Source organism: Camelina sativa, chromosome 12 (assembly GCF_030686135.1).
Source record: "Camelina sativa cultivar CO46 ecotype springtype chromosome 12, ASM3068613v1".
In the NCBI taxonomy this organism is placed as follows: Eukaryota; Viridiplantae; Streptophyta; class Magnoliopsida; order Brassicales; family Brassicaceae; genus Camelina; species Camelina sativa.
Genome location: NC_141891.1, coordinates 16,759,182 through 16,786,666, shown reverse-complemented (window position 1 = coordinate 16,786,666; position 27,485 = coordinate 16,759,182). Strand labels below are relative to the sequence as shown.

At 41.8% G+C, this 27,485-nt stretch overlaps 5 protein-coding genes and 1 non-coding gene across 6 annotated transcripts; 2 read left to right on the top strand and 4 right to left on the bottom strand.

Moving 5' to 3' along the window:
- LOC104732000 (GDSL esterase/lipase At4g16230-like) lies at window positions 1–2,400 on the top strand. The gene is made up of 5 exons (XM_010451531.3): window positions 1–453; window positions 961–1,091; window positions 1,166–1,411; window positions 1,507–1,765; window positions 1,925–2,400. Exons 1-5 carry the CDS (start codon window positions 210–212, stop codon window positions 2,158–2,160), a joined length of 1,116 nt encoding a protein of 371 aa, XP_010449833.1. The 5' UTR covers window positions 1–209; the 3' UTR covers window positions 2,161–2,400.
- Window positions 2,401–9,705: 7,305 nt separating this feature from the next.
- TRNAV-UAC (transfer RNA valine (anticodon UAC)) lies at window positions 9,706–9,778 on the top strand. The gene has a single exon. It is a non-coding gene; the product is annotated as a tRNA-Val (tRNA).
- Window positions 9,779–9,961: 183 nt separating this feature from the next.
- On the bottom strand, window positions 9,962–11,412 carry LOC147930627 (uncharacterized). The gene has a single exon (XM_087477881.1). The coding sequence runs from the start codon at window positions 11,144–11,146 to the stop codon at window positions 9,968–9,970; it is 1,179 nt and encodes a 392-aa protein (XP_087334007.1). The 5' UTR covers window positions 11,147–11,412; the 3' UTR covers window positions 9,962–9,967.
- A 7,312-nt stretch (window positions 11,413–18,724) lies between these two features.
- Window positions 18,725–19,126, bottom strand: LOC147930626 (uncharacterized). Its single transcript, XM_087476959.1, has one exon. The coding sequence runs from the start codon at window positions 19,124–19,126 to the stop codon at window positions 18,725–18,727; it is 402 nt and encodes a 133-aa protein (XP_087333085.1).
- Window positions 19,127–20,152: 1,026 nt separating this feature from the next.
- On the bottom strand, window positions 20,153–23,767 carry LOC104733589 (uncharacterized). The gene is made up of 2 exons (XM_087476958.1): window positions 23,123–23,767; window positions 20,153–23,032 (listed from the first exon to the last, which is right to left on the bottom strand). Exons 1-2 carry the CDS (start codon window positions 23,765–23,767, stop codon window positions 20,153–20,155), a joined length of 3,525 nt encoding a protein of 1,174 aa, XP_087333084.1.
- Window positions 23,768–26,220: 2,453 nt separating this feature from the next.
- Window positions 26,221–27,436, bottom strand: LOC104731999 (uncharacterized). Its single transcript, XM_019233592.2, has one exon. It carries the CDS (start codon window positions 27,198–27,200, stop codon window positions 26,340–26,342), a length of 861 nt encoding a protein of 286 aa, XP_019089137.2. The 5' UTR covers window positions 27,201–27,436; the 3' UTR covers window positions 26,221–26,339.
- Window positions 27,437–27,485: the final 49 nt, after the last annotated feature.

Sequence of the window (27,485 nt, the reverse complement as noted above, 5' to 3'; positions counted from 1 at the left end):
GTGCTATTCCCAATGAAGGACTCCATTTGTGGAACAAACAACAAAACAAAAACCCTTATATAAACCTTGCCTTCTTTATCTTTTATTCTGATACGCACCCCTCTTCTTCAAAATAGTACTCGTCTTTGGTTCTTCACAAAAAAGAATCCTGTTTTCTTGTTGATATTTTGTCTCGAGATACCTATTTTAAAACTGACAAAAAATCAGTAATGTCGTTTCTTGTTTCTCTTTGCCAAGTTATAGCATTATTGTTCTTGTTCTTCACCGAGATACTGTGTCTTGCCGGTAGTAAGAACATTCCGGCGAATTTTGTCTTCGGAGATTCGTTGGTAGACGCCGGAAACAACAACTACTTAGCCACATTGTCTAAAGCTAATTATGATCCTAATGGGATCGATTTTGGATCGCCTACTGGGAGATTCACCAATGGAAGAACAATCGTTGATATCGTATGTAAGTAATTTGTTACTCTCTCCGTTTCATTAAGAGTGTCATTTTGACACAATGCACACAAATTAAGAAAATATAAATTATACATGTTTGCCCCTTTTTAATAAGTGACTAATAGTTTAAATTCAATGAAAGTGAGCTTTAGGATAAAGGGTAAATTAGAAAATTTATTGTAAAAAATATATTGGAATTGTAAAGTGACAGTTTTTGTGAAATAAAGAAAATTCTGTAAAATGACAGTACAATTTTCTATTAATGAGTAATTTTCTTATGTAAAATTTTCTATAATAACTATAATACTATATACACAAGTTTCCATGCAATGCAATGGTCAAGCGTCAAGCCGTAATAATAAAGATTGTATTTATTGTGAAAACATTATTCAAACTGAGTTGACTTCCAACATGTAACAATGTTCTTGCATTTTTTGACCGGTTTGTTTTTAAACCAAATTTTGGTTAGTGTCTTTTACGGATAGCTAGATAACCGGATATTTTGGGTAAACCGCAGATCAAGCATTGGGGTCAGATGAATTAACTCCACCGTACTTAGCACCAACAACAAGAGGATCCCTCATTCTCAACGGTGTCAATTATGCTTCCGGCGGAAGTGGAATCCTCAATTCCACCGGGAAGTTATTTGTAAGCATATTGTTAATTTTCTTTCTTATTTTTCACATATTTTGTTATTCATTGTTATAAAATTTTAATCATAGGGGGAACGTGTAAATGTGGATGCACAACTAGACAATTTTGCAACCACGAGACAAGACATAATTTTTTGGATTGGTGAATTCGATGCGGCTAAATTAGTCCGGTCTGCAATTTTCTCGGTTACGACCGGTTCTAATGATCTAATCAACAATTATTTCACTCCCGTCGTATCAAGCGTTCAACGTAAAGTCGTATCTCCAGAAGTCTTCGTTGATACAATGATCTCAAGATTCCGATTACAACTCACCGTAACTAATTTCTTCTCTAATTTCAAATAAACCGGATTTAAACCAAACCGGTTTGACAAACTAATTTATTTTACTACTGTATATGGTTTTGGCAGAGACTGTACCAGTTGGGTGCGAGGAAAATCGCGGTGATTAATATTGGTCCAGTTGGTTGCATACCGTTCTCGAGAGAGTCATCTGATCCAACGGCTGGAAATGAATGTTCAGTGGAACCTAATGAAATGGCACAAATGTATAATCTCAAGCTTAAAACCCTCGTTGAGGATTTAAACAGGAGTCTACACGGTTCAAGATTCGTCTACGCTGATGTTTTTCGCATTGTTTATGATATTCTCCAAAATTACTCATCTTATGGTACGCAACTTAACCATTTTATATGCTTTAGCAATGTTTTTTTTTTTTTCTTTCGGTTTGTCATTGAAACATAAGCCCCGTTCAGTTAGTCCTTTATTTTTCAAAAAAAAAATATATATATGATACTTATTTTCAGATTCTGATATATCAATATTGTAGGTTTTGAGAGTGAGAAGATTCCGTGTTGTTCGTTAGTTGGGAAAGTAGGTGGGCTGATTCCATGTGGCCCGACTTCAAAAGTGTGTATGGACCGTTCCAAATACGTTTTTTGGGATCCTTACCATCCTTCGGAAGCTGCTAACATCATCATTGCCCGGCGTCTCCTCTCTGGCGACACCTCCGATATTTTTCCTGTCAATATCCGGCAACTCGCTAACCTCAAGATAAACGCATGAACCGTGTGGAAAAAAACTCATCTATATAGGGTTGCGTTGGTTTGGCTATTGGCGTTTGCATTTTGATAAAGTTATTTTTATTTCTATGACACCTTGATATGCGCTCCTTATTGTGTTTTTTGTGTGTGTAAGGCTTGGTGTAGCTAGCTTTAATTAGAATGAAGAGACATTAGATTTCTTAGTATTTTAACTCATCTGTTCTTAAAAAGTTTGATTATTAGTTATTATTTATCATATTCAGCAAAGATTTTCTTTATGTTTTATTCGTGGCTATTAATAAATTGTAAACTTAAGACATATTATAAATAATTAAATTTTTATTGGTTCATCGCTGTTGTATATTGTTTAGTGTAAAAGAATAACGTAGATATAAGTATTAATTATTTTTAATAGGGAAAATTACTAGTTTGACCCAAATTGACCAGTTAATTACTAGATTAGTTCATAAAATTTTAGGGTTAGTTGGGTTATTTTCATACCTAAAATACCATTTTTTGCTTTGTTAGGAGTATTACATTTGGTTAAAAATTCCAGCAATTTTGTTTTTTTTTTTTTATATATAAAAGTCTGCCAAACAAGTAATGGCAAGTAATTTATAAGTGGCAGATTTTTTGTCGATGGCAGCTTTTTTTTGCAGACTTATTTTGGATGGCAGATTAATTTGAACAGTTTGATGGCAGATTTATTTTTTACGGCAGATTTATTTGAAGTGTGTAACGATAGATTTTTTTTGAACAACAGATCTTTTTAACGCGACAGAATTATTTATAAAGTCATGACAGATTTTCATTATTTTAGTCAAATTTTTAGGAATTTTGTGGCAGATTTTTTATGATTGTTGTAACAGTTTTTATTTTCCTTCAAAAATCTGTCACGTTGCGACAGATTTATAAACGAAAAAATAATTACTAGTTTGACATCTAGTGGTGACAGATATTTTTAAGTTATGACTGATTTTTGGATTGAAGAAAAAATCTGTTGTTTGATAACAGATTTTCTAAAGTCTTTTTAAAATTGCTATATTGACCTACATTCACACTATACGTAAGATTTTTTTTTATGTTATGACAGTTTTAGTTTTTCTACTATAAAATCTGCTGCTTGATAACCGATTTATTATATATGAATACAATCATAACCGATTTGTTTTTTTGTTAATATAGTGACGGCAGATTTGTTACCTGTAATAACATATTTTTTTTCAGGGTAATGACAGATTTATTAGTGTGTTTTGCGACATATTTTCTTTACGGTTAAGCGACAGACTTTTTAAGTAGTTGCCATATATGGCGAGAATCTAGGGTTTACCTTATTTTTTCGTGTTTGTCTCGTGCCTCCCCCAATATCGACTCCAATTTTTTTCTCTTTTGGATTCATCTTATTTTTCCATAGATTCCTTCTTCCTCTTCTCCAATGTGGATTTAATCATGCTTTCTTTCCTTTTGGGGTTCATAATCGACTTCTCTATTATTTTCCTTTTAGGTTTTTTTTTTCATCGCTTCCTTCACGTTTTAGAGTGCATTTGATCTTTGACAACAACAAATGGTTGTTTGTTGTCGATAATGAAAGGGGTTCACGAATTCTAGAATGTAATGATCAAAGCAGTTTTGATGATTGCATTGGAATGGTATGTGAGGATTACAGGCTGGATAACAAGGTATTTGATGTTGTGTTGAGTTCCAAGATCTCGAAGAGGCTATTGCAGGATTTACCCGCTGATACACCACTAGTTATTATTGATAATTCTCGTCAGTTGCACACTTTTCTGGGACAATTGAAAAGGGATACATGTCGACTTTGTGTTGAAGTGAAGAAGAAAATACGGACTGATTCGAATCACAAAGGTAAGAAACGAGGAAGAGATGAAAACGATTTTGTTGGGGAAAAGTATGTTGATTTGGCCAACGAAGCAAAACAGGAAGAGATCGTTGAAGATGATAGTAGATTTGATTATTGTGATGATTCTAACGGAACAGATTCTGATGATGAGAATTTTACCCTGTATGGAATTCCAGCAGAAGAAGAGGATCATAAATTGCCAATGAAGAAAAGGAGTTCATTTTTTTTTACTGAAGAAAATAAAGAACCAGTTGATGTCTCAAAGGTAGACTTGTCTTCTGTGAATTTGGCTGTTGGGCAAATGTATGATACAAAAGAGCACCTAAAAACACGGTTGAAGATACTAACCTTGGTTCAAAGGTTTGATTTTTATGTTTACAAATCGAGACCAACACTATTGATTGTCAAGTGTTGGGTTAAAGGATGCAAGTGGAGGGTAACAGCTGCAACATTAAGACACTTTCCAAAGTTTGAGGTGCGTGTGTTTATTTCAGCACATACATGTTCAGTAACAGAGCGCTCTATGCGTGCCCGACAAGCAGATCATCATATTCTAGGAGAGTTGTACAAAGATTTTGTTGGTGGAGTTGGTCCCAAGGTACTGCCAATGCATGCTGCTGAAGCGTTGAATAAACGTTTTCATATCAAGGTAAAATTATTCCTTCCAGTACTATTTAGCATTATACCGTTTATTTATTTTCACAACAATTTAAAATAATATTGTTCTTGATAGATGGATTATTGGAAGGCATATCGAACGCTAAGGCATGCTTGCGAGTTGGTCAGGGGTAGTCCAGAGAGTGGTTATGAGCAGCTGCCTACATATTTGTATATGATAAAAAGGGCAAATCATGAAACTTTTACACAGCTTGAAGTTGATGACACTCAAAGGTTTAAGTACTGTTTTCTAGCATTTGGTGCAAGCATACAAGGATTTCCATTCTTGAGGAAAGTGGTTGTTGTGGATGGTACTTTTTTACAAGGAAAATACTTAGGGACACTTCTGACAGCAACATGATAAGAGAAAATGTAACTTACTAGTGCTTTACTTGTTCCCTCATCATCTTCAATGGTGTGCGAAGTGGCATCATTTGGTACATCAGCGTCTTTTGGCTCTTTTCTTTCTTTCTCCACTGCTTTAATTCTCTCACTCATCTTCTCTTCTAACACATTCATTTTTTTTCAACAAATGTTTCAAATTTGCTCTCCAAAGCATCTATTCGACTGTTGAGGGTTTTGCCCATGTCAGAAATAGTCTCATTCATTTTCTCAATCGCCCTCCATATATCCTTAAACTATTTAATCATCAAATTATTTGTTAAGAGAAAAATTTATTATGTAAATTCAATTGAAAAATTTGTTACACTAAAAATTTAAAGAAACAAAATGACACTTGTGAAAGAAGAGAGCATCAAATGACAATCTTTTGTAGCTTGCCTAAAGAAAACTTTACTTTATTATTAAATAATATAATATAGTAAGGTTTCTTTCAACTCTTACTCTAAGAATCTGACGCCCATCATCATGATATATTAAGGGGATGTATTCAACTTGACATTTTAAGTGATTTGTGTAAAATTTACAAATCTTATGTTATTCAATCATGAATTTTAAAAAGTCCATTAAAATCCACTGTTATTGAACTGATGATTTAAAAATCTACTTTAAAATCCACTGTTATTCAAAACAATTTGTGGATTTGGATTTTAATAAATTTTAGGGATTCTGAAGGATTTGGGAGGATTTGTTTAGTTAAAAATACAGAAATTCAAATCTCATGTTTTTAGGTGGGATTTGAAAGAATTTTACCATAAATCATATGAATTTCCCTAAAATTTATCAAAATTCCAATTTTTTTAAATCTCATAAAATCCTGCAAAATCATAGTTTCAATATACCCCCCTAAAATTCTTTTAAAATCAAATACACATACAATTATTTATTTTCTTTTATAAATGTTTTAAAATGATTGCATAAATCATCAAAATACGAACAATAGTAAAAATAATTTACATTTTTGGGAAAATTATTCAAGACTTAGTAAGATAATATTTCTTCTAAAGTTAGGAACTTCCCAAAAACGATTGATCCGAACAACGATACTATTGTTACCAGTGTTTTGTTGTTCGTTGGAAATTGAATAGAGGATATAATAGAAAGTAAATGTTTTAGTTTTCACAATAATCTGAAAGAGGATGTGTTTTTATGTTAATAGGTTGTTTTTAGAAAACCAAACTTTATAGAATGTTTGAGCCTTTAAGAGAGAGAAGGGATTGAGATCAAATATTATTGATCATAAATTCGCAAGTGCTTCAAAATAATAAGTTAAGAATGAGAAGTAATATAAAAAAAAAAATTGAGGAAAATAGTGGGTAGATATAAGGCAATGCATAAAATGATGGTATTATTTCAAATCAAAACATAACTGATTATGTTCATAATTTATCCTGAAATTCCTAATATGAAAACTTATAAATTTTATATAATTCAAAAATACCATGGCGTTTGAAATAATAAGTGATAAACGAACAAAATAATTATAGAATTAGATTAAAACATTTCACAATCTTACGTAATTTTCCAGAAACTAAGCTCAAAAATTTAAATTTTATATAAACAATTTTTTAAAAAGTGAAACTAATTTACTTAAATAATACCATCCCACCATCTTACTTAAATTTGATTTCACTTGTGCCTGTGAAAATTATATAAGAATCCAAACACAGAAATTAAATCCAAAAATTGAAACCTATAAAGTTAATTTAATGTTGGTTTAGTTCGGAGATGGAACCAACCACACACTGATATAAGGTGGTTCTAGATTCTTGGAGGCTGCATATGTTTCTCATTAAAGAAGGGAGCAAGGAAATGTTGATGGTTTTTTATTTTTATTTTATTTTATGGGTTTGTAGTTAATTAGGTCTAAACTATAGTTATTAGGTCCAAACAAAAAAATACAGGATTTAGAAAATAGTAAGCCAAATGTCATCTCCTTAGTAAAAGTTGAGAAAAACCTTCATATTATATACGATATAGGCTTAAGGGCTAGATTATGTTGTTAAGCCCACTTGGATTATGTATATATACTGATGTAAATCATTGAAGTTAATACACAAGTTTATTCTGCACGTACTTTGACAATCATGCTCTCTAGCGGTGGAAACAAATAGCAATTAAACCTTTATCTAGAACAGGGATTGATTCTCCAATACTCATGTTATTAAGAGATAAAACACTTTTAAAATTTGAAGACTCCTTATTAGGAGCAGTACAGTCAAACTTATGTAACGGAGCTATATATTTTAATTGTGCACCAAATTTTCAAGTGAGCCTACATGACCCTACAATATTTAATACTTTAGTTTTAAACGTACACTTGCCTGAAATTAAATTTCAGCAAGAAAGACATGGATATTTGTTGTTGTATCAAATTTACTTTAAGCAATCTACATCTGAGTTCAACCCACGATGTTTATTGCAAGATGATAAAGGCGAAACAACAATATTGGCTGCACATGGTAAAGACACACCAACCTCTACATACACACCTAAACAATTAAATTGGACAGAAATTACAATTCCTGATCAATAGAAAATTAATATTACTCAACCACCAAGAAACTTTGAACAAAGAACTATTACAATTATAACAGAATAATATGATGGAAAAATATTATTAAACTTTGGTTCTTTCAGAGATCCACCATCATTAAAATTTAGTTCATTCTACCCACATTCATCTTTCTCTGAGTACAGAACTGGCCAAGCTAGCACTGAATCAGAAGAAAGTGTAGAACAAATTTTAACAAAAAGCCAAGGGAAAAAACCTATTATTTTTCAATCACCAATAGCTGCACCGGTTCAACAATCAGAAGTAGGATCGTCTAACTTTCCTACTTCCCCAACAGCTTCAGATTTTAATCTTTCCCACAAGACCCAAAACAAGAAGCCTAATCTTTCCCACCAATGCTTTTGAGGATCCACCAAAGCTATTGAAGATCAAGATCCAAAACAAAAACAAAAACAGGGTTAATCGATAATTGCAAGTAACAATTCTGTTAATTATTCTAATAATCCAATTAAAAACTCACCGCCGCAGATTTTTCAGCCACCACCGAAGCCACTACGGTTCTTAGTTCGCCACCGGAATAAACGATCCAACTCACCGCCGGCGTCTGTATCTGGCTGGAGCAGAGAACACCGGCGATTACAGTGCTAAATCGCCGGCAGAGATGACGACAGATCGAATTTTTTTGGGACTGTAAAATCTCTCTTCGCCGGCGGAAGAAACAAAGGTTTAGTTTCCAGCGTCTGTATCTGGCTGGAGCAGAAAACACCGGTGATTACAGTGCCAAATCGCCGGCGGAGATGACGACATATCAAATTTTATTTTTGGACTGTAAATTTTTTCTTTGCCGGCAGAAGAAACAAAGGTTTGGTTAATTTAAAAAAATAAACCATTGTCGGGTTCCTAAAGTTTTAAGAGAATCGATTTTTTTTTATCACTTTCCTATTTTATTTTGATTGGGCTTTTGGTAATTTAAACACAATATTGTGTTATTCTAGTTTTTCCCTAAAAGAAGGTGTCAATCGAGCAATATTTTTTCATATTTGTGTCAATCTGGTGCATTTTCACTTTTTAATATATATGAAAACTCTAGACAATCATTCTTTAAGCAACAAAAGGAATGACAGACATGCATCTGCTGCACTAAGGGGAGAAATGGAATATATTTAGTTTTTTTTTTCAAAGTAGAGTTACGTATACAGATTTTTCAGAATTTTGAAAAAAACATTTCCAAGGACAGGTGCTTGGGAAGTGGAGTTGATAAGTAATAAGAGAGAGAGAGAGAGAGAGAGAGAGAGAGAGAGAGAGAGAGAGAGAGAGAGAGAGAGAGAGAGAGAGAGATAGTTTATAAAGCTCATGAAAATTTGAGAACCAGAATGTGAGAAAATGATTCCTGAGAGTGGTTTGTGAGAATAGTCTTTTTATCAAGGGCAGTGAGCTTTCGTTTGAGAAGTAAGTGAATTTCTCTCTTTATCTGATTTTCGGTACGCGTGGAAGACCGAAGACGTATAAATCCTTGCATTCCGTTCATTCCGTTCTTAATGAAATATATTTAGTTGTCTTGTCTTGTTTTAGAAAGCATTTTCAAATGTAAATTATAGTGTTTCGTGGTTAACTAAATTTGCATGCTCCAAACTTCAAAGGATGAATGCGTCTCATGCAGTATAGTGATATGTCATTTGTATTTCGTCACTTTTGAATGTAATTACAAGTAATTAATTTACTATAAAATAATATATAATGACGTAAGAATATGTTGAATATTTCATTACTTTTTAACAAACAGAAATATCATTTATCATAGTATATTCTAGAACAACCAAATTTTATGGCTAGAAGCTTTGTAACTTTTCTTGATGTCATCTATATCTCTGAAATTTAGAAGGGAATTGAAAAAGGTTCTAGGACGTAGGAAGAGACCTACTTACACGTACATGCATGGGAGAAGGTTTGAGTCTCCTACACTACAAGATTTGATGAGATTCCAAAACAAATACTATATTTAAGGAATCGACCAGTAATATAAAATGTAAGGAATTATCAAATATGTGTAGTTAGTTAGTTCTAAACTTTATACTAGAATGAAGACGGTAAACGTATAGCGTCAGATATTATAATGATGTCACAATTAATATAGCGATTCTGTGGTGTAGTGGTTATCACGTTTGCCTTACACGCAAAAGGTCTCCAGTTCGATCCTGGGCAGAATCATTCATATTAATATGTTTTTCTACTCTTTTAGTTAACCCATGCAAAATTTTATGTGATTCGACTTTAAGGATGACTGACTATCCTCAAAAAAAAAAAAAAAACATGTGTTTTTGTTTGTGTAATTTGCGTATAATATAAGTGGGATCCCACGTTTTTTTTTTTTGGTCAAACTAATAATCTTCATTGAAATTAAGTCTCAAACTCACTCAAAAGAGAACGAATTACAACCCAAATAGAAGGGAAATACAAGGAAACAAAGCAAGAAGTGCCTACAATAACTCCAAAAGAAAAGAAACCATGGATAAATGCAAGATACAATTTTACAAAGGAAGATACGTGAGATCGAAACATAACAATCCCAACGACTCCATGAGAGAATGTATCCAGTGCAACCCGAAGGGTTACAAGCTCCACAACGAAGGCAGAGGAAGCTAACAACCGGGAGGAAGATCCTTGCAAAACCGGTGTAGCTTGATCATCCAAACCACTCACAAGAGGGACATTTGAGAAGAGAAAGAGGCAGTTGGTGCCAAGATGAGGAAGCATAGCTCTAAACAGAGACTGATCTTCCCAAATTACATCGACATAAACAAAGATACCGATGCTAAAGGTCGGGACAAAGCCTTTAGTAACAAACAATATTAGAACAAATCTAATAGAGACCTCAATACAAGGTAAAACGGAGTCATCATTAAGGTGATCCAAGAGAGTCAAATTGCAGTCCAAGAGCAAACTAAACTCAATGACTACTTTCCAACAAAGGTCACAGGGCTCACCATCCCATTCAACACAACTAGTTAAGTCTTTTTCTATCTCAGATTTAGAAAGCCAACTAAGTTTAGTAAATGGAAGGCAAAGGAGCAAGAAATCAGAAGCAAACCTTGATGAGACGAGCTCACTTCGGAGCTGACAACATGAACTGCAGACGGCAGTAAGCCATCGTAAGGCAACGCCAAGAGAGCCACTGGCCGTTAACACAAAGGATGGAAGATGAGGATACGACACAAGCACTATCAAAGGTTTCAGAACGAAAATCTGAGAAAGTAGCGATGAAGAGAGAAGAAGCGGCGGTGAGGAGAGGAAGAGCGACGGTGTGCAGAGGAAGAGCGACGGTGTGGAGAGTCGCCAGAGCAACCAGGGGAAAGGTTTAGACGGAAATGAGGCTAGCGACGACGGCTGAGAGAGAGATTTGTCGGAGAGCAAGCAAAACTGAGAAGGAGGGTCTGGTGGGTCCGGTGGTTCTGATGGGGTCGGCGGAGATGGAGGCTCCGGTGGCGGGGCTGCAGGAGGCCTCAGACTGAGGAAAGAAACCGAACACATCAGAAGAGGAAGAGAGGAGGTCAAAATCAACAAAGGGGAGAAAGTCATCTCAGGGAAAAACTCCCCGGAACAGAAACTCACCGGAGGAAGGTACCCTGAGAGATCTCGCCTAGTTACCAACCACTATTCAGGATTAAGGGTCGCCAGAAGAGCAACGCCGATGGGAAAAGCTCATTTCGTCAAAGGCTTGCAGCTCCTTTGGAGATGTGCCTGGGAGAGAATTTTTTAGGGCGAACTCACAAATCTTGTACTATATGATTCATTTTTTAGTGGGATCCCACTTATATTTGCCATATGTCACTACAGATTTAAGATGATATAGATTTGCCATATGTAAGACATATAATTTATAGCAAATATTTGCGACGATTAGTGACAAAAATCTAGTAGCAAAAATGTAGTCATGTAAGAGTTAGTGACACCTTTAGATACCAATACCCTGGTGAGTAACATCAAAAAATCAAAATTGATAAGTCGCATAAATATCTTTGCCTCTTTAAGGTTTACTCCGATCCAAACAATTTTTTTATGAATCTTAGAGTTTTCATACTCAAATCTATTTTTTTCTTTTTAACTACTACTGTATTTATATAATGCAAAGATCAAACTCTATGATTTGTCTTATCATGGTCATTCACTCATTCCTCATGAGTGAGTAATCTTTTTAGGATTCTTGACTTCTTCGATATGATAGATTTAGGATGATTATGAGTTGATTATTGGAGTTAAAGGTTAGAATATCTTATCCTTGTTTAGAATGTATTCAGCTAGATTGACTTTGATCATATTGATTTAGATTTTAGGCAATTTCATACTAGCTAGCTAGGAATGTCTTAAATGAAATTCGTAAACCAAATTACTAAAAGTTTTACGAATCTAGCCAAAGGAAATATTGGTGATTATGGTTGTTTAGTGGCTATTTATGCTAGTTATTCATGCTTATTGATCATTTGATCGCGAATAAAAGTCATTGATGATTAGATGATTAACGAAGAGACTAGTATCATAGAAGTGAATTAGTGTAGATTTGTGATCTAGGGCCTAAGAATTAGCATTGTTAAATTGTATGAATTCCACTAGTCAGCAAGTAATCATCCTAGACTCTTAGTCAATTACTATATTTCAAAAGTTCGTCTTTCTTTCTTTGATTTAAACATGTTTGCTTTATTTCCCTGCTTTGTTTGATTTCAAATATTGTCAGCTTTTTGCAGTTAGCTTGTTACAAATCAAACCAATACTTATTTGCTCAGATTAAATAGTTACATGTATTTTTGTTGAGTTGTTTCTTTGTTTCCTGAAAGTTAATACTCTTAACCACAATGACTTGTCATGCATCTGTGGCATAAATGATTAGAAATTAAAACATAATCGTTATCACTGTTATGTAGATGGTTAAGTTAAAAATTCATGTACATTCTCGACTTTTGCAACACTATGAAAAAAAGTTTTGAAGTTATATAAATACCAAATCCCCATTGATCTTGATGATGACTTTTACTCAACTGTTTGTACAGAGGATTGCACAACACTAAATAAATATCGATTTTTGGGGAAAGAGAAGTTTGTTCTTTTATTAACGATAAGAATTCGAGGTCGTCACTAAAACGAGTCAAGATCGTGCTCGTCAGTTCACAGGAGAACTGACAAGTGAGTCACGACGAGCTCGGAAGCTAACGAGAATTATACAGGAAACAATAACTATGATTAGACACAAAGTTTTGCTCTCGGGGTATTGTACGTGAGTCTGATGGATATTCTCCAGTGAGTATTGTTGCTTTATATAGCGGACTGTAGACCGAGGGTTTTCTAGGGTTTCCATCGTGAATTCCCGAGATTGCTCTTTACGGTTTTATTAATGACTTTCACCCAATCTTGTCGGGCCGAAATCGTAATTATCTTGTCTTGTTGGGCCGAGTGGCATATTGGGCGCAGCCCATGTCCAACAATAGTCCCCCCCTTAGTCCGGGGAGCGTCAGTTTTTCTGCGATCGGCGGGCATGCTTGTATTGTCTGTAATATGCCTGCTCGGCACAGTTCGTCTCGGATTGCTCCTGGGAAATGAATATTGCTACAGTGAATCTCCCATAATTTCTTCTGTAACCCCTGAAAAACCTTCGGGTTCATTCTTCGAGAGACACTGGGAAAATCCTGCGGTCTTTACTTTGAGTGCGGTTTTCAATGATTATCCCGAAAAAGAGAAGTGAGTCGCGGATTGAGGTGATGGATTTGACAGTAATTTTTCCATTTTATTTACTTATTTATGCTCCTTCTCCCTTCTCATTTCCTTCACTTGCTCCTCCTCTTCATAAAAGGTAATTTCTTCTCTCTCTTATTTTTTACTTTCTTGTTTTTACTTCTTTCTCTCTCTACTTCTCCCTTTGGTCCATTGCATCCTCTCCTTGACCTAGTTCGCCGCCGCTCGCTTCTGCCTTTTGTGAGGTCGGCGATGATCGGCGATCGGCGTGTTTCCTTGGTTGGAGATCGAAATGATGAGGACAATGTGGAGCCGGATCGTGGTCGCCGTGCTGGTTCAAGGATCGCCGCACGGGAAGATTCGGACGGGATCGGCGGATTGGTTGATTTTGGGATCGAAGATCTGCCGGTCGGGACGAGATGTGAAGAAGGTCGAGACGAGTTGAGGGATAGTGACGGGTTCGGCGGTTTTGAGATTGGTCAAAGGGGTCGGCGACAAAATGAGATCGGCGAGCCATCAACAAGAACTCCCAGTTTTACCAAGGCTGGTGGTGACGAGCTCGGCGACATGGTCGGCTGTGGCGAGTCCCGAGCTGAGAGGTCCGAGGTCGGCAGATCTGAGCTCGGCAGATCTGAGCTTAACGAGTTTGGGGTACGGCGGCAGATTGTGAGCGAGACACCTGGTCGGCGGTCGGAGATCGATGCCGAGGTCAACATGGTCGGCGGTCTTAGGACCGAGGGTGACGAGCTTGTTGGCCATGAGCTCGGCATCTCTAGGCTCGGCGATGACGATATGACTCGCGAACCAAGTATTTCGCACGAGCTCAATATCTCTCGTGGGCTCGGCGAGAGACGCGAGTTCGGCTCTTGTGAGCTTGGCATTTCTGTGTCGGTCCCTCGCGTGCGGATTGTTGGTTCGAAGTCAGCGAGATCTGTTGGTATCAGCGACGACCACGGAGTGACCTCGTGCGGAGTCAGTACAGATTCCCAAACTCGGCTGGTTGAGCAATTCGGAGATCGGCGTGGTGAACTAGATGTCGGAGAACGAGACTGGTCCGTTGAGTTGGATCCTTGCGAGGTGGATAGTGATCGGCAGAAGGATGCAAATGAAGTCGTTGATTCTGACGACGACACCGATCTCAGATGGGAGGTCGGATCGAGGGAAGGTCCGGGAAGGTGCTCGAGATCAGCAATGGTGATGAGTTTGGTAGTGCTGAGCTCGGCAATGGTGGTGAGGTCGGCGTTGGTAGACCAATATCTAGGAAGTTCAGACGACCTCAGTCACAGTCTCGAGTTCCAACATATGCGCGTGGTAAAACTTTCGCAGGAATTCGACGCGCTTTCTCTGAGAACGCACGATATTAATTGTAGGGACTCTCTTGATGATGTTGACATCGGGGGAGAATGTGGAGATCTCAGTATTGATAATCTGGGTAACGATTTCAACTTTGATGATATTCCCGAGTTTAGTGAGGGTAGCGAGAGTGGTTCTGGTGGGAGTCCTATGGATGTTGTACCGGCTGAGGATGCGGTTCCAAGTTCAGCTGTTCTGGGTCTTGGTGCCGTTCCTGTTGGTTCCGATGACGAACTTGCCGTTGGTCCGATCGATCAGGGTTCTTCATTGTGCACATCGGATACCATTGCTGAGATGGCGCAGTGGTGTAAGATGCCCGATGGGTTGGTATTCCAGGTTCCTGAATCTCACGAGCGTCCTTGGACGCCTCCAGCAGGTTTCATCACTCTCTATACACATTACTTCACAGATTGCGGTCTTTGGTTTCCTCTGCCGGAGTTCTTGACGCGTTATTGTGCGAGACGCAAGATTGCTATTTCTCAGCTTTCTGTGGGAGGTATCCGCAACGCAGCTGGTTTGGCGATACTTGGTACCGATTGTGGTGTGGAGGTTGACGCACATTTCCTCGAGGAAGCCACCAGATTTACGAAAGTCAGAGGTAGTCCTGGATGTTTTTATACTAGTGCTAAGTCGGGTTATCAGATCGTCACCGGAGCTGAGAAGAAGATTTGTCGTTGGCAGCGTTATTTTTTCTTTGTCAAGCTAGATGAGACTTCGGTTGAGAACCTTGACATGTTTTATGCTACTGAGTGGAATATGGTTCCCGGTAGCTTTGCTGTTTCTTATCCTTGCCTGTTGAATTTTTTCTGATTAGTTTCTAACACTTTTGTTTTTGTTGATGTTTGCAGAGCCTGTTGTTCGTTTGCGCGCTCATCCTCCAGGTTTCTTTGATAATCTCAGGAAGATCAGAGCGATAGGGGCGATTGATTGGCCCTCGCTTACTAAGAGATCTCGTGAGTTCTCTATAAACTCTTATAACTTTCATGGTTGCGTTTGATGGTTATTAGGTTGTCATACTTTGTTTTCCTTTTCAGGTCTACCACGTTTAGGAATGGGAAAGGTCAACACCCGTTTCCCTCGATACGCCGATCAGTTCAAGAAGTGCATTGACGTTGTACCTTCTACGCGTGTTGCTGATGCTGAGGTCGCTGATCCTGTCGCGGGAGCTGGTGCCGAACAGAGGCTTGCTGGTGATGTTAGATCGGCGGAGGTGGCTCCTGCTCGTGCCGACAAGAGGGCTGCTACTGTTCCTTCTGCTGCCTCTCGCGCACAGAAGAAGCCGCGCGGCGAGACTTCTGAGGCCTTAGCTATTGTTGTTGCTGATTCTGGGCGTCCTACTCCGACGAGGAAGAGAGTTTCTCTTGGCGAGGTGGTCGTTTCTGAGCCCGAGTCGTCCAAGAGATCTAGGAGAGACGGCGCATCGCGCGATACCACTGAGATCGATGACTCATTCTTTTTCTCCTACAAAACGAAGGACGGGTCATATTTCAACAATGGAGTTGCTTGTGGCGAGCTCGCTAGCAAGCTTCGCGGCTCTTCTGATCCGCTTCCCCCTGTGGGTTCCCTTCACGACCCCGAGCTGTACCGATCATGGGCTCGGCGATACTTTCAGGTTGGTTTCTCTTCATATTTTGAATTTGCACCCTCGATCCTTGTCTTAATTTTTTATCCCTTATGCTTTCAGGATGGTGGTTTTGTGAACCGTATGGTCATCTCATACGAGCGCCGTCTTGCCGAGCTGGCGAAGCAGGTTGCTGATGCTCGCCCTTCTGAGCCGCCCAGGAGGTCGGCCGAGGAGCTTCGCCAGGATTTTGAGAAGGAGCGAGGGGTTACTGCTGCTCTGACGAAGCAGGTCGCCGGTTATAGGAAACAGTTGGCCGAGCACAAGACTTCTTTGGAAGCTTCCCGTTCCCGCATCGAGCAGCTTGAGGCAGATAACGCATTTCAGGGAGCGCAGCTGCAGCAGTTGCAAGCAGAGCGGCAGGGCTTCGATGCCGAGCTTGCTGGCTATAGGTCTCGCATTGAGAGATTGAGGAGACACATCCTTGATAACAGAGCGGTGCATGAATCTCTGATGTCGTTGAGTTAGGTGTCGGGTACTTATGAGTGTCTCCAGGAGCTGATAACGGGTGGCATGGTCATTCCGCCGAAGATGTTGCTTACGTTGGAGACTGATTTGAAGATGTTGGAGGACAAGGTTGCTGGTTTTGATATTACCGATGTTCTGGATAGCGATCTCGAGGCCTTTCCAGAGACTGTGCTCGGCCTGGAGAGCATGCTCGGCCACGCGATCCCTCAGGTGGCACCGGTGAGCGCAGATGTTCCTGTGATCGTGGGGGGAGAGGTCGCTACGGCGGGGGCACCCGTGACCTCGGGTGCTCAGGTCGATGTCGACCAGTGACTTGTCTTTGTTTCCTTTGTGTTATTTGTGTATCTTTGCACCCTATCCCCGTGATGTAGCGGATGTTGAGCCTTGTTAGGCGTTGTACTTTTTCTTTTTTTTTTTCTTTTTGGGATCTTGCATTGTCGTTGGATTGACCGGATATTGAGCCGTTTAGGCATTGTACTTTTTCTTTTTGGAACTTTGCTATGTTTTACCCTCTGGTCTTTGACATGTGTTGATCATTTGATGGATGTGGTTTTCGAGGATCACTGTCTTGGTTATTTCATCTCGAGGATTGTATCCTTTGCTCTATAAATTGCTCCTCAAATGCTCACTTCTTGCCATTCCATTTCGTTCTGTTTCTTTTTCAGGAAAGGTCTCTCTTTTGGTTTTGAGCGGTTGAGGTTGGTACTATGGCGCTAGGTGTGGACGATGTGATTCGCTCCGAACTCGTGTTTTATCGTGCTTGGATCCAGAGGTTAAGGGCCTACATTCTAGCTACGCGCCGTAAGTTCGAGCTTTGCCTCCAGTTTGATCGTGTGGACGGGACTGTTGCGTATCTCGAAACTATGATCGATGAGGGGTTCTTCGTTCCAAAGTGGAGATGGGATCGTTTGCTAGAAGAGCGCTCTCGTCGCGAGGCGGCAGTGGCTTCAGTGGAGGTTCCTAAACTTGAGGAGAGTGATTTTGAACCTATCGACGCCAGACCTCTCGAAAGTAATGCGGAGATCGATGCTTGCCGAACTCGGATCGACGTATTACGTCGATATATTATTCGGATAGAGTGTACAGACAATATCTTCTTTGAGAGCAGCCGTGATGAAGGAATCTGCTCATACTTGGAGGGTATGGCTGCTAGGGGTGTAAACGTCCCAATGTATACGCTGGAGAAGTTGCGTGGGGAGTGCCTGGCTTGGCGGGAGTTTATCGACGGGCTAGAGCTTGATGTTCCCTCTAATGCCGATCTGGGACTAGAAGATTGAACGCCTGTGCGTGATGCATATGCCGAGCATGGCCTTTGTTTCTGTTCTTTGTGCCGTGCATGGCCTTTTGTTGTTTGTTTTTATTATTTTGAACTTGTGCCGAACGTGGCTTTTGTTGGTCGTTCTTGTTATGAAATAAAAAATTGTGTTTTGCCTATCTTTGGAATCGAGTTGTACTTTACGGTGCGAGACGTCTCTCGGCTTATCCTATTACGTATCGATTTCCAAGTGTTTAGGGTGGTAGTCAAGATGAGCTCGTCGTACCTTTTAGGTGCAGCCCTAGTGTCCGGCTTATCCTGTGTGTGCCACGAGGTCGGCAAGAAAGTGCAAGTGAGAACTTGGCTTATACAGACTTAACCGCCTGCTAGCTGAATGCGAGACTGGGCTCGGCTTTTTGGTGCGGATTATTTCACCGTTGCATCCATGAGGAACGCGTTCTAAATCGTTCCCTTGGCCAGAGGGTCGATGTATGAGCTGGACATCTCGCTGAGACGGACTCGTTCGAGAGAGCTCGTTTTAGTTTTAAAATGTTTAAACTTTTGTTTTTAATATTTGGTATAGCTGCGCCTTTTGACGGGCTGCCTACGTACCCTCAGAGAGGGATCAAGCCATTCGTAGTTCATAGTACAAAGGGAGAGCTCGTTAGTACGAGCGTTCTTTTTTTTTTTTTTTTTTTTTTTTTTTTTTGATGAGTGACGAGTGACGCTTCGTCTTCTAGTGGTAATAGCGTTTCAAGTTTCCGGAATTCCACGAACGGGGAATCGGGGTGCCGTCCGAGGTGAGGAGCTGGTAGACGCCGGGGGTGACGACCTTGGAGATCAAGTATGGGCCCTCCCAGTGAGCGCCCATCTTTCCTGCGTTGAGTTCGGCGGTGTTTTCAAAGACTTTCCTGAGGACGAGATCACCTTCATCGAAGTGGCGAAGCCTGACTTTCTTGTTGTAGAACTTCGCGGCTTGCTGCTGATAGTTCTGGATTCGGATAAGTGCTCTGCCGCGCTCTTCTTCGAGGGTATCGAGAGTATCAAGCATCATTTCCGTGTTCAATGCAGGATCATGAATGAGCATGGAGCGTCTTAGTGTTGGCACACCGATCTCCTCTGGTGCGAGTGCTTCCATTCCGTATGCAAGGGAGAACGGGGTCCATCCTGTAGATCAGCGAGGGGAGGTACGGTGCGACCATAAGACACCATCGAGTTCGTCAGCCCAGAGGCCTTTTTTGTCTTCAAGCCGTTTTTTGAGTCCGTCGATGATTGTTTTGTTGGTCGCCTCAGCTTGTCCGTTTCCCTGCGGGTAGCGAGGTGTAGACTTGCTCAGGCGAATTCTCCATTTCGCGCAAAAGCCTTCAAATTGGATCGAGGTAAACTGCGTGCTGTTGTCAGTGATAATTTCATACGGGAGTCCGTGCCGACAGATGATGTTTTTCCACACAAATTTTTGGACTTGCGGAGTTCCGATTTTTGTGAAGGCTTCAGCTTCGACCCACTTGGTGAAGTAATCCGTCACGATGAGGATGTATTTCTTTTGACGAGACACGGGAAGTGGTCCAACGATATCCATTGCCCACCTCATGAAGGGGTAAGGCGGTGTTGTTGTCCTCAGAAGCTCGGTTGGCGCGTGAATAATAGGAGCGTGGCGTTGACATTGTTTGCACTTCGCGACAAATTTCTCGCAATCGTTGTTCATGGTAGGCCAATAATGACCATTGTTGCGTATGCGCATTGCGAGTGCACGACCTCCTGAATGATTGCCACCGGCGCCTTCGTGCACCTCTCTCATTACGTTTTCAACTTTGGCGGGACCGAAGCAAGCCAAAAGGGTTCCAGACGCGCTCCAACGGAAGACTTCGCCGCGGTAAAGTGTGTAATGCGCACAACGAGCTCGGAGGCGTCGGGCTTCCCATTTTTCTGATGGAGCAATTCCATCGGCGATGTAACCACAGATTTCTTTTTGCCAGTCGTATGGTCGCTCTTTCGGTTCGGAAGTAGTTTGTCCTTTATTGACGGACTCGTGCTCGGCAGATGCTTGTCCTACGGAATTGTGTTTGGCAGATATTTGCTCGGTGGATCCTTGTTCGGCGGACTCCTGTCCTTCAGATACTTGGTCGTTAGACATTAGCTCGGTGGATCCTTGTTCGGCAGATTCCTATCCTTCAGATACTTGGTCGTTAGACATTAGCTCGGTGGATCCTTGTTCGGCAGATTCCTGATCGGCTGAGCATTCACCAGAAGTTGATGGTGCACCGGCCGATGGTTCAGAGACAATCAGTGTTAGTACGGGAGTATTGTCGCTGCAAGGAATTTTCATCAACTCAAACGACTCGAATGAACCGGATAGGTTTTGGACAATTTTAAGGTAAGCGTCCATTCGGTCGTTCCTGCATTCGTAATCACCGTTGAACTGGCGGGTCACCAGCTGCGAGTCGCAAAAGACTTGTAATTTCTTGACCCCAATTCCGCTTGCCAACCTCATTCCTGCGATCAAGGCTTCGTACTCGGCCTCGTTGTTTGAGGCAGCAAAGGCGAGCCGGAATGATTGTTCGAGCACTTCGCCTGTTGGTGAAATAAGGTGTATGCCGACCCCAGAGCCGTGTCGGGAGGAAGCACCATCGACGTGCAATGACCACTTCTCTTCGTGGGGAGCACCTGACTCTAGTCTGGGAGAGAGCTCGACCAAAAAATCAGCGAGTACTTGAGATTTCGCACAGGTGCGATTCTTGTATTCAATGTCATATTCGCTTAATTCCACTGCCCATTTGGCCAAACGACCTGATTGACTTGGACTGTGCAAAATGGTCCGCAGGGGCTGGTTAGTCAAGACTTCCACTGTGTGGGACTGAAAGTATGGACGTAGCTTCCTAGCCGAGATAACTACGGCGTAGGCGAGCTTTTCCAAGGTTGGATAGCGGAGCTCTGCTCCATCGAGACTTTTGCTGACATAGAAAAAGGGATGCTGTTCTCCCTTGTCCTCTTTAATGAGTACCCCACTGACCGCCGAGCTGGAGACGGCGATGTACAGATAGAGCGTTTCTCCTTGGTCGGGCTTAGCTAAGACTGGAGGAGTAGCGAGATAGTTTTTGAGCTCCTGGAAGGCAGACTCACACTTCTCATCCCACTCAAACTTTTTGTTGCTGCGAAGCAGCTGGTAAAACGGTAGACACTTGTCGGTAGAGCGTGAAATGAATCGATTGAGGGCGGCAATTCGCCCGGTAAGTCGTTGAACTTCTCGAGTATTTCTTGGAGACGGAAGGTTTGTAAGCGCCAAAATCTGTTTCGGGTTAGCTTTGATACCCCTCTTGGTGACGAGGTAGCCTAAGAATTCTCCAGAAGTTACGCCAAACGAGCACTTAGCTGGATTCAGCTTCATGTTATATCGGTTGAGAACTTCGAAACACTTAGCGAGATGTGAGACGTGATCGGCAGCATGGGTCGATATTACCAGCATATCATCGATATATACTTCCATTGTTTGGCCGAGCTGCTCGGCGAACATACAGTTAACGAGGTGCTGGTATGTTGCACCAGCATTTTTCAAGCCAAACGGCATGACCTTGTAACAGTAAGTGCCTTGATTGGTGATAAAGGCTGTCTTCTCTTGATCGTTTTTGTGCATCATTATCTGATTATATCCTGAATAAGCATCCATGAACGATAGAAGTTCATTTCCCGCAGTTGCCTCGACCAGCTGGTCGATTCTTGGGAGAGGAAAGCTGTCCTTTGGGCACGACTTGTTAAGATCGGTAAAATCAACGCACACCCGCCATTTGCCGTTCTTTTTCTTCACAACTACGGGGTTGCTTAACCAGTCGGGGTACTTGACCTCCCTGATGGATCCAGCAGCGAGCAACTTTGTGACCTCCTCGTTTACGGCAGCGGTGCGCTCCAGCCCGAGTTTACGGCGCTTTTGTTTGACCGGTTTGAACCTTGGGTCTACATTGAGCTCGTGGCAAGTTATACTGGGGTCGATCCCGGTCATACTGCTCATATTCCACGCGAAGGTGGTAACGTTTTGGCACATAAACTTGACGAGCTCGTCCTTGATAGCCTGTGGTAGTTCGGCACCGATCCCTACCCAGCGAGTCGCGTCAGAAGGGTCAATGTTCACTTGGATGATTAGCTCGGTGTTTGGACGGACGCGACCATCTAACTGCTCGGCGGGGTCTGAGATTGCAAAAGTGCAAGCACTACGCTGCTGTCGTTCGACGATGAAGCAAGTTCTGGCGATCAACGGGTCTCCTCGCAGCGTGAATATACCTCTTGAGGTAGGAAACTTTACGCACTGGTGGTACGTTGATGCTACAGCTTTCATCTTATGCAGCCATGGAGTCCCCAAGATAACGTTGTAGACGATTGGTTTGTCAACGATGGCAAAATTGATGCAGTGCATCGTTCCGCCTACGTAGACTGGAAGCATTATCGTGCCGACCGTCATAACTGTATCGCCATCGAAGCTGGTGAGGGGTTGGACTTCATGGTCGGTTGTGCGCAGGTCGACCTCCATCTGAATCAATACGTCTTTGAAGATGACGTTTACCGAGCTGCCAGTATCAATTAAGATTTTGGTGACGATGCTTTCACCAATTGCCATCTCAACCACCAATGGGTCGTTGTGCGGCCCTGCTAGGCCTGATGCATTGTCTTCTGTGAATATGATCGGCTCGGAGTTTGTGATGGGCTGCGTGCTTTGAGCCATCCAGTCCCGCTTGACCTCTAGACCCCGCCTGTAAGCTTTAATGGAACGAACCGAGTCTCGACAAGTCGTTAGGCCGCCCATAATCATATTAATCCTTTGGCGCAGGGCCGGAACGTTTAGGTCGTCGACCGGCTCGGGGTTCCTCTTAAGGGTAGGTGCAGGGGGCGGCGGCAGGACCTCAGTGACTTGCTGTGGGGCGGGGGCTGTATTGTATTGCCTACTTGGGTTCTCGTTCGCAGGGTTAAAAAATTGATTATCCCTGTGGGCCGTTATTAGTCGTCGCTCGTGTTCGACGTCAATGTGGCCTTCCTTAAACTTATCGAGCAGTACTTGCTGGAGCGTGCGGCATTCTTCAGTGGTATGTCCTCCTCATTTATGGTAGTCGCAATACTTTTTTCCGCCCTTGCCCGATGGGTCACAGACCCATTTGTTATTCCAGGGTTTCGACGATGACGCTTGGGGGTCCTGATTGCTAACAGCGAATGCTTGGGCTTTCTTTGCTTTCTCCAGCTTGTCAGCGTACTCCTTGTCGAGGTGTTGACGAGGCTCGTGATGCTCGTCCTGTACCTTTTCTTTTCCTTTGGCCGACTTAGAGGTCGGCGGTTCTTGCGACGGTCGGTTCGCTCTCGATGCGCTTCCTTCAGCCAGTTCGATGTATTTGTTGGCGCGGTGCAGCGCGTCGTCCAGAGACAGGGGCTCATGGATTATAATGTCTTCCCTAAATCGGGAACCGTGAGCGAGAGCGTTGCGGAGAGCCGATATCGCTGTGTCATCAGCGATCGAGAGCTTCAAAACTATTCTTTTGAACCTTTCCATAAAATCCCGGAGCGACTCGTTGGTTTGCTGAAACATGTTCCACAGATCGGCATTTGAGGCACCTCGAATCATAAATGTGGAGTGGTGTTGTAAGAAAGCGGTGGTCAGCTCGTGATAGCTTCCAATTGAGTTCGGCGGGAGCCGGGCGAACCATCCCAAGGCTTCGTGAGCTAGGTTCTCGACAAACAGTTGGCAAGAGCCAGCTTCGTACTCCTCTTCACTGAAATGAGCTCGGCTTATAGCAAAACTCATTGAAGTCAGAAACGGCTTTGGATCATCCAATCCATTATACGGAGTGAACTTGAACTTGTTTACGTAACGAACACGAACGCGAGAGATCCTTGCAGTGAACGGCGAGCGCTGGACCTCTTCGAGTACTCGGCCGAGATTGGGTGAACTCTCGAGGAGAGGTCTTGGACCATCATCTCAAGGCGCCGTATGGTTTCGTCCTTGAGATCTGCGTCTGTTTGTCGGCTCAGCAAAGTTGGGGTCGGCGGGCTTCCGCTTTGTCTCTGCGTTCGGTTTTGATTCTCGGATGGGACTTCTCTGGGGCGTTCTTCCATGGAGCCTGCGATGATCGACGCTGGTGGGCGTCTATGGCTTTCGTAGCGTTCTTCTACGGACAGCGTCGCAAATGGTGGTGGATTTGCATGCTGATCGCCAGGGTTGTTCTCACTCCGGCGTTCGCTCCTTCGTTGCTGGAGCCTGCTAATTTGATTTTGCGACGCTTCTTGCGCTGCCACAATTGCTTCGAGCCGCTCGTTTGTTCCCGTTTCTTGACCATCGAGTCGATCGAGTATGACTTGCATCAGGTTGTCGAGTCCGCTCCTTTGGACGGGCAAAGCATTGGGGAGAGCGGCATTGGAGTGAGCGGCAGTGTTGGTGAGTGCGGCGCTGAGGAGAGCGGTGGCGTTAGTCACCAGCTGGTCGGTGACAGGTCCGGGTCCAACGTTTGTAGCTGCGAGGGGTTCGAGGGGCGCGTCGGGCGCTGGCGGAGGAATCGTGCTCGGCGAGGGGCCTTTGGTTGAGATCGCCGAAGAGGGTTAAGGCAGGACAGTTCGTGTTCTCGTTCGCCCCCATCGCTGCTCCGTCGGCTGCTCCGTCGGCTGCTCCGTTGGCTGCTCTGTTGCTTCGTTGAGATCGTCGCTGGGGTTCGTCATGGATCTTGAAACTTTGAGGAAGTGAGGACCGTCGGTATTAATTCGTCAAAAAGAAATGTTCTGCTCTTGCCCCACGGTGGGCGCCAATTGTTTGTACAGAGGATTGCACAACACTAAATAAATATCAATTTTTGGGGAAAGAGAAGTTTGTTCTTTTATTAACGATAAGAATTCGAGGTCGTCACTAAAACGAGTCAAGATTGTGCTCGTCAGTTCACAGGAGAACTGACAAGTGAGTCACGACGAGCTCGGAAGCTAACGAGAATTATACAGGAAACAATAACTATGATTAGACACAAAGTTTTGCTCTCGGGGTATTGTACGTGAGTCTGATGGATATTCTCCAGTGAGTACTGTTGCTTTATATAGCGGACTGTAGACCGAGGGTTTTTTAGGGTTTCCATCGTGAATTCCCGAGATTGCCCTTTACGATTTTATTAATGACTTTCACCCAATTTTGTCGGGCCGAAATCACAATTATCTTGTCTTGTTGGGCCGAGTGGCATATTGGACGCAGCCCATGTCCAACATCAACCCAAATCTGTAAAACGAAAAATCAAACAATTATCTGAAGACGTGAAGAATAAGACTCGCTTTAGCCGCTTTAATTATCATGATTCGGATGGTGCCATAGTTTTAGAAATATTTATAGGTTTCCGTTTTTAACACTGTTCATGTTACAGTAAAACCTCTATAAATTAATAAGGTTGGGACCACAAAATTTTATTAATTTATAGAGGTTTTAATTTATCGATAAATTAATAATTATTAATTTATCGATAAATTAATATTTTTTTAATTTATGAAGAGATTTTTAATTTTCATAATTTTTAAAAAAATTATATTATAAAATAAGATACTTTTGTTATCATTCATAATATTAAAGAATTTTCTTAATTTATAATCTTGGCTATCGTAATTGTTGAGTTTAGAGTTTAGATATAAATGATAAATGTTAGAAGTTTAGAGTTTAGAAGAAATTGCTACTATCATTCATTGTAATGATGAAGTCAAAGGATATATTGTGGTAATTTTAGAATAAATACATGTAAGGAAGCAATTATCGCATTTAGGATTCTCCATGATTTTTGGATGCGATTTGAGAAGACGGTAATGAAAAAGATTAGAGATGAGCTCCAATAAAAATGCAAATTCAAGAATATGAAAACAACAATAGAGTCATATTTCACTAGATTTTCTTAGATATATATATATATATATATATATATATATATATATATATCAATAGTAGCTTGATTATTAATTTATGATATTGATGGGACCATATTTTTATATAAGATTTCTGAAAAAAATATTATCTTATTAATTTATCGAAATGTGCTATTTTTTATACCGGCCCAATTCGGGACCAGAAGAATTTATTAATTTATAGCGAGTATTAATTTAAAGAGTATTAATTTATAGAGGTTCTACTTTATTTGCAGACAATTTTTTTACAACGTTTTATTTTTGATATTTTTTTACAACGTTTTATTTTTGATATTTTACAATCTGGTCTGTTCATTAGAAATGAACATCAAATAGTTATTATATTTTAAATATCATTTATTTCATCATAATAAAATTCTCAAGCAAATATATAATCTCTTCCTTTTAATCTGGCTTGAGAGACAAGTAAGTAACCTATAAAGCTATATTTAAAATCAACGACCATGACCTCCTCCAGCACCACCACCAAACCCTCCGCCATGGCCTCCTCCTCCACCTGCACCGCCACCAAAACCTCCACCAGCTCCACCACCATGGCCGCCTCCACCTCCTGCACCACCACCAAAGCCCCCTCCAGCTCCACCACCGTGCCCTCCTCCAGCTCCACCACCAACACCTCCACCGTGACCTCCGCCTGCACCACCACCAAAGGCTCCTCCAGCACCGCCACCGTGACCTCCACCAGCCCCACCACCAAATCCTCCTCCTGCACCAACACCTCCACCGTGACCTCCGCCTGCACCACCACCAAAGCCTCCTCCAGCACCGCCACCGTGACCTCCACCAGCCCCACCACCAAATCCTCCTCCTGCACCGCCACCGTGGCCTCCTCCAGCACCACCGCCAAATCCTCCTCCAGCACCACCACCGTGTCCTCCTCCAGCACCACCGCCAAATCCTCCTCCTGCACCACCGCCATGACCACCACCTCCGCCTAATCCTCCTCCAGCACCACTGCCGTGGCCACCTCCGGCACCACCGCCAAATCCTCCTCCAGCACCGCCACCATGACCTCCACCAGCACCACCACCTAATCCTCCTCCAGCACCCGCACCGTGACCTCCTCCAGCACCACCGCCAAATCCTCCACCGTGACCACCACCAAACCCTCCACCAGCTCCTCCGCCAGCACCCCCACCACCGCCTTTTCCACCACCGAATCCTCCTCCAGCACCTCCTCCAAAACCACCTCCTCCCAAAGTCTCTTTCTCAAGTCTCCTACATTCCGCAACTCCAATAATGAGCACCACAAGCATCAAACCCAAAAACCCTAATCGCCTAGAAACTTTTCCCATTTTATTTTTCTACTCTCAGAATCCCGTTCTTCACTTCTTTGTTCAGTGCAATTGGTTACTCACCTTACTCTACTTACTAAATCTATTTATAGGAGCAAAAATGAGCATTAATGAGAATTGGTTGAGGCCTTATACATTCATCATACACTAGTTTGAAATTCTCATACAATTCCTCATTTCGCAATCTAGCTAGGATACAATTTTCTTCAAGGTAATTAATGAGTGCGAAGCAAGTGTTTCTTTTTCAAATTGCCTATCATGTTTTTTCAACCCTATATATATATA

What these genes read in the sequence shown, in the direction of transcription:
- LOC104732000 (XM_010451531.3), top strand. Translation starts at nt 210, where the DNA reads ATGTCGTTTCTTGTTTCTCTTTGCCAAGTTATAGCATTATTGTTCTTG. An exon ending in ATTCCACCGGGAAGTTATTT is followed by an intron (nt 1,092 to 1,165) that starts GTAAGCATATTG and finishes TTTTAATCATAG; the next exon opens with GGGGAACGTGTAAATGTGGA. An exon ending in GATTCCGATTACAACTCACC is followed by an intron (nt 1,412 to 1,506) that starts GTAACTAATTTC and finishes TGGTTTTGGCAG; the next exon opens with AGACTGTACCAGTTGGGTGC.
- LOC147930626 (XM_087476959.1), bottom strand. Translation starts at nt 19,126, where the DNA reads ATGGAAGCACTCGCACCAGAGGAGATCGGTGTGCCAACACTAAGACGC.
- LOC104731999 (XM_019233592.2), bottom strand. Translation starts at nt 27,200, where the DNA reads ATGGGAAAAGTTTCTAGGCGATTAGGGTTTTTGGGTTTGATGCTTGTG.
- LOC147930627 (XM_087477881.1), bottom strand. Translation starts at nt 11,146, where the DNA reads ATGACTTTCTCCCCTTTGTTGATTTTGACCTCCTCTCTTCCTCTTCTG.
- LOC104733589 (XM_087476958.1), bottom strand. Translation starts at nt 23,767, where the DNA reads ATGAGTTTTGCTATAAGCCGAGCTCATTTCAGTGAAGAGGAGTACGAA. An exon ending in AACCCTGGAATAACAAATGG is followed by an intron (nt 23,033 to 23,122) that starts GTCTGTGACCCA and finishes CGCACGCTCCAG; the next exon opens with CAAGTACTGCTCGATAAGTT.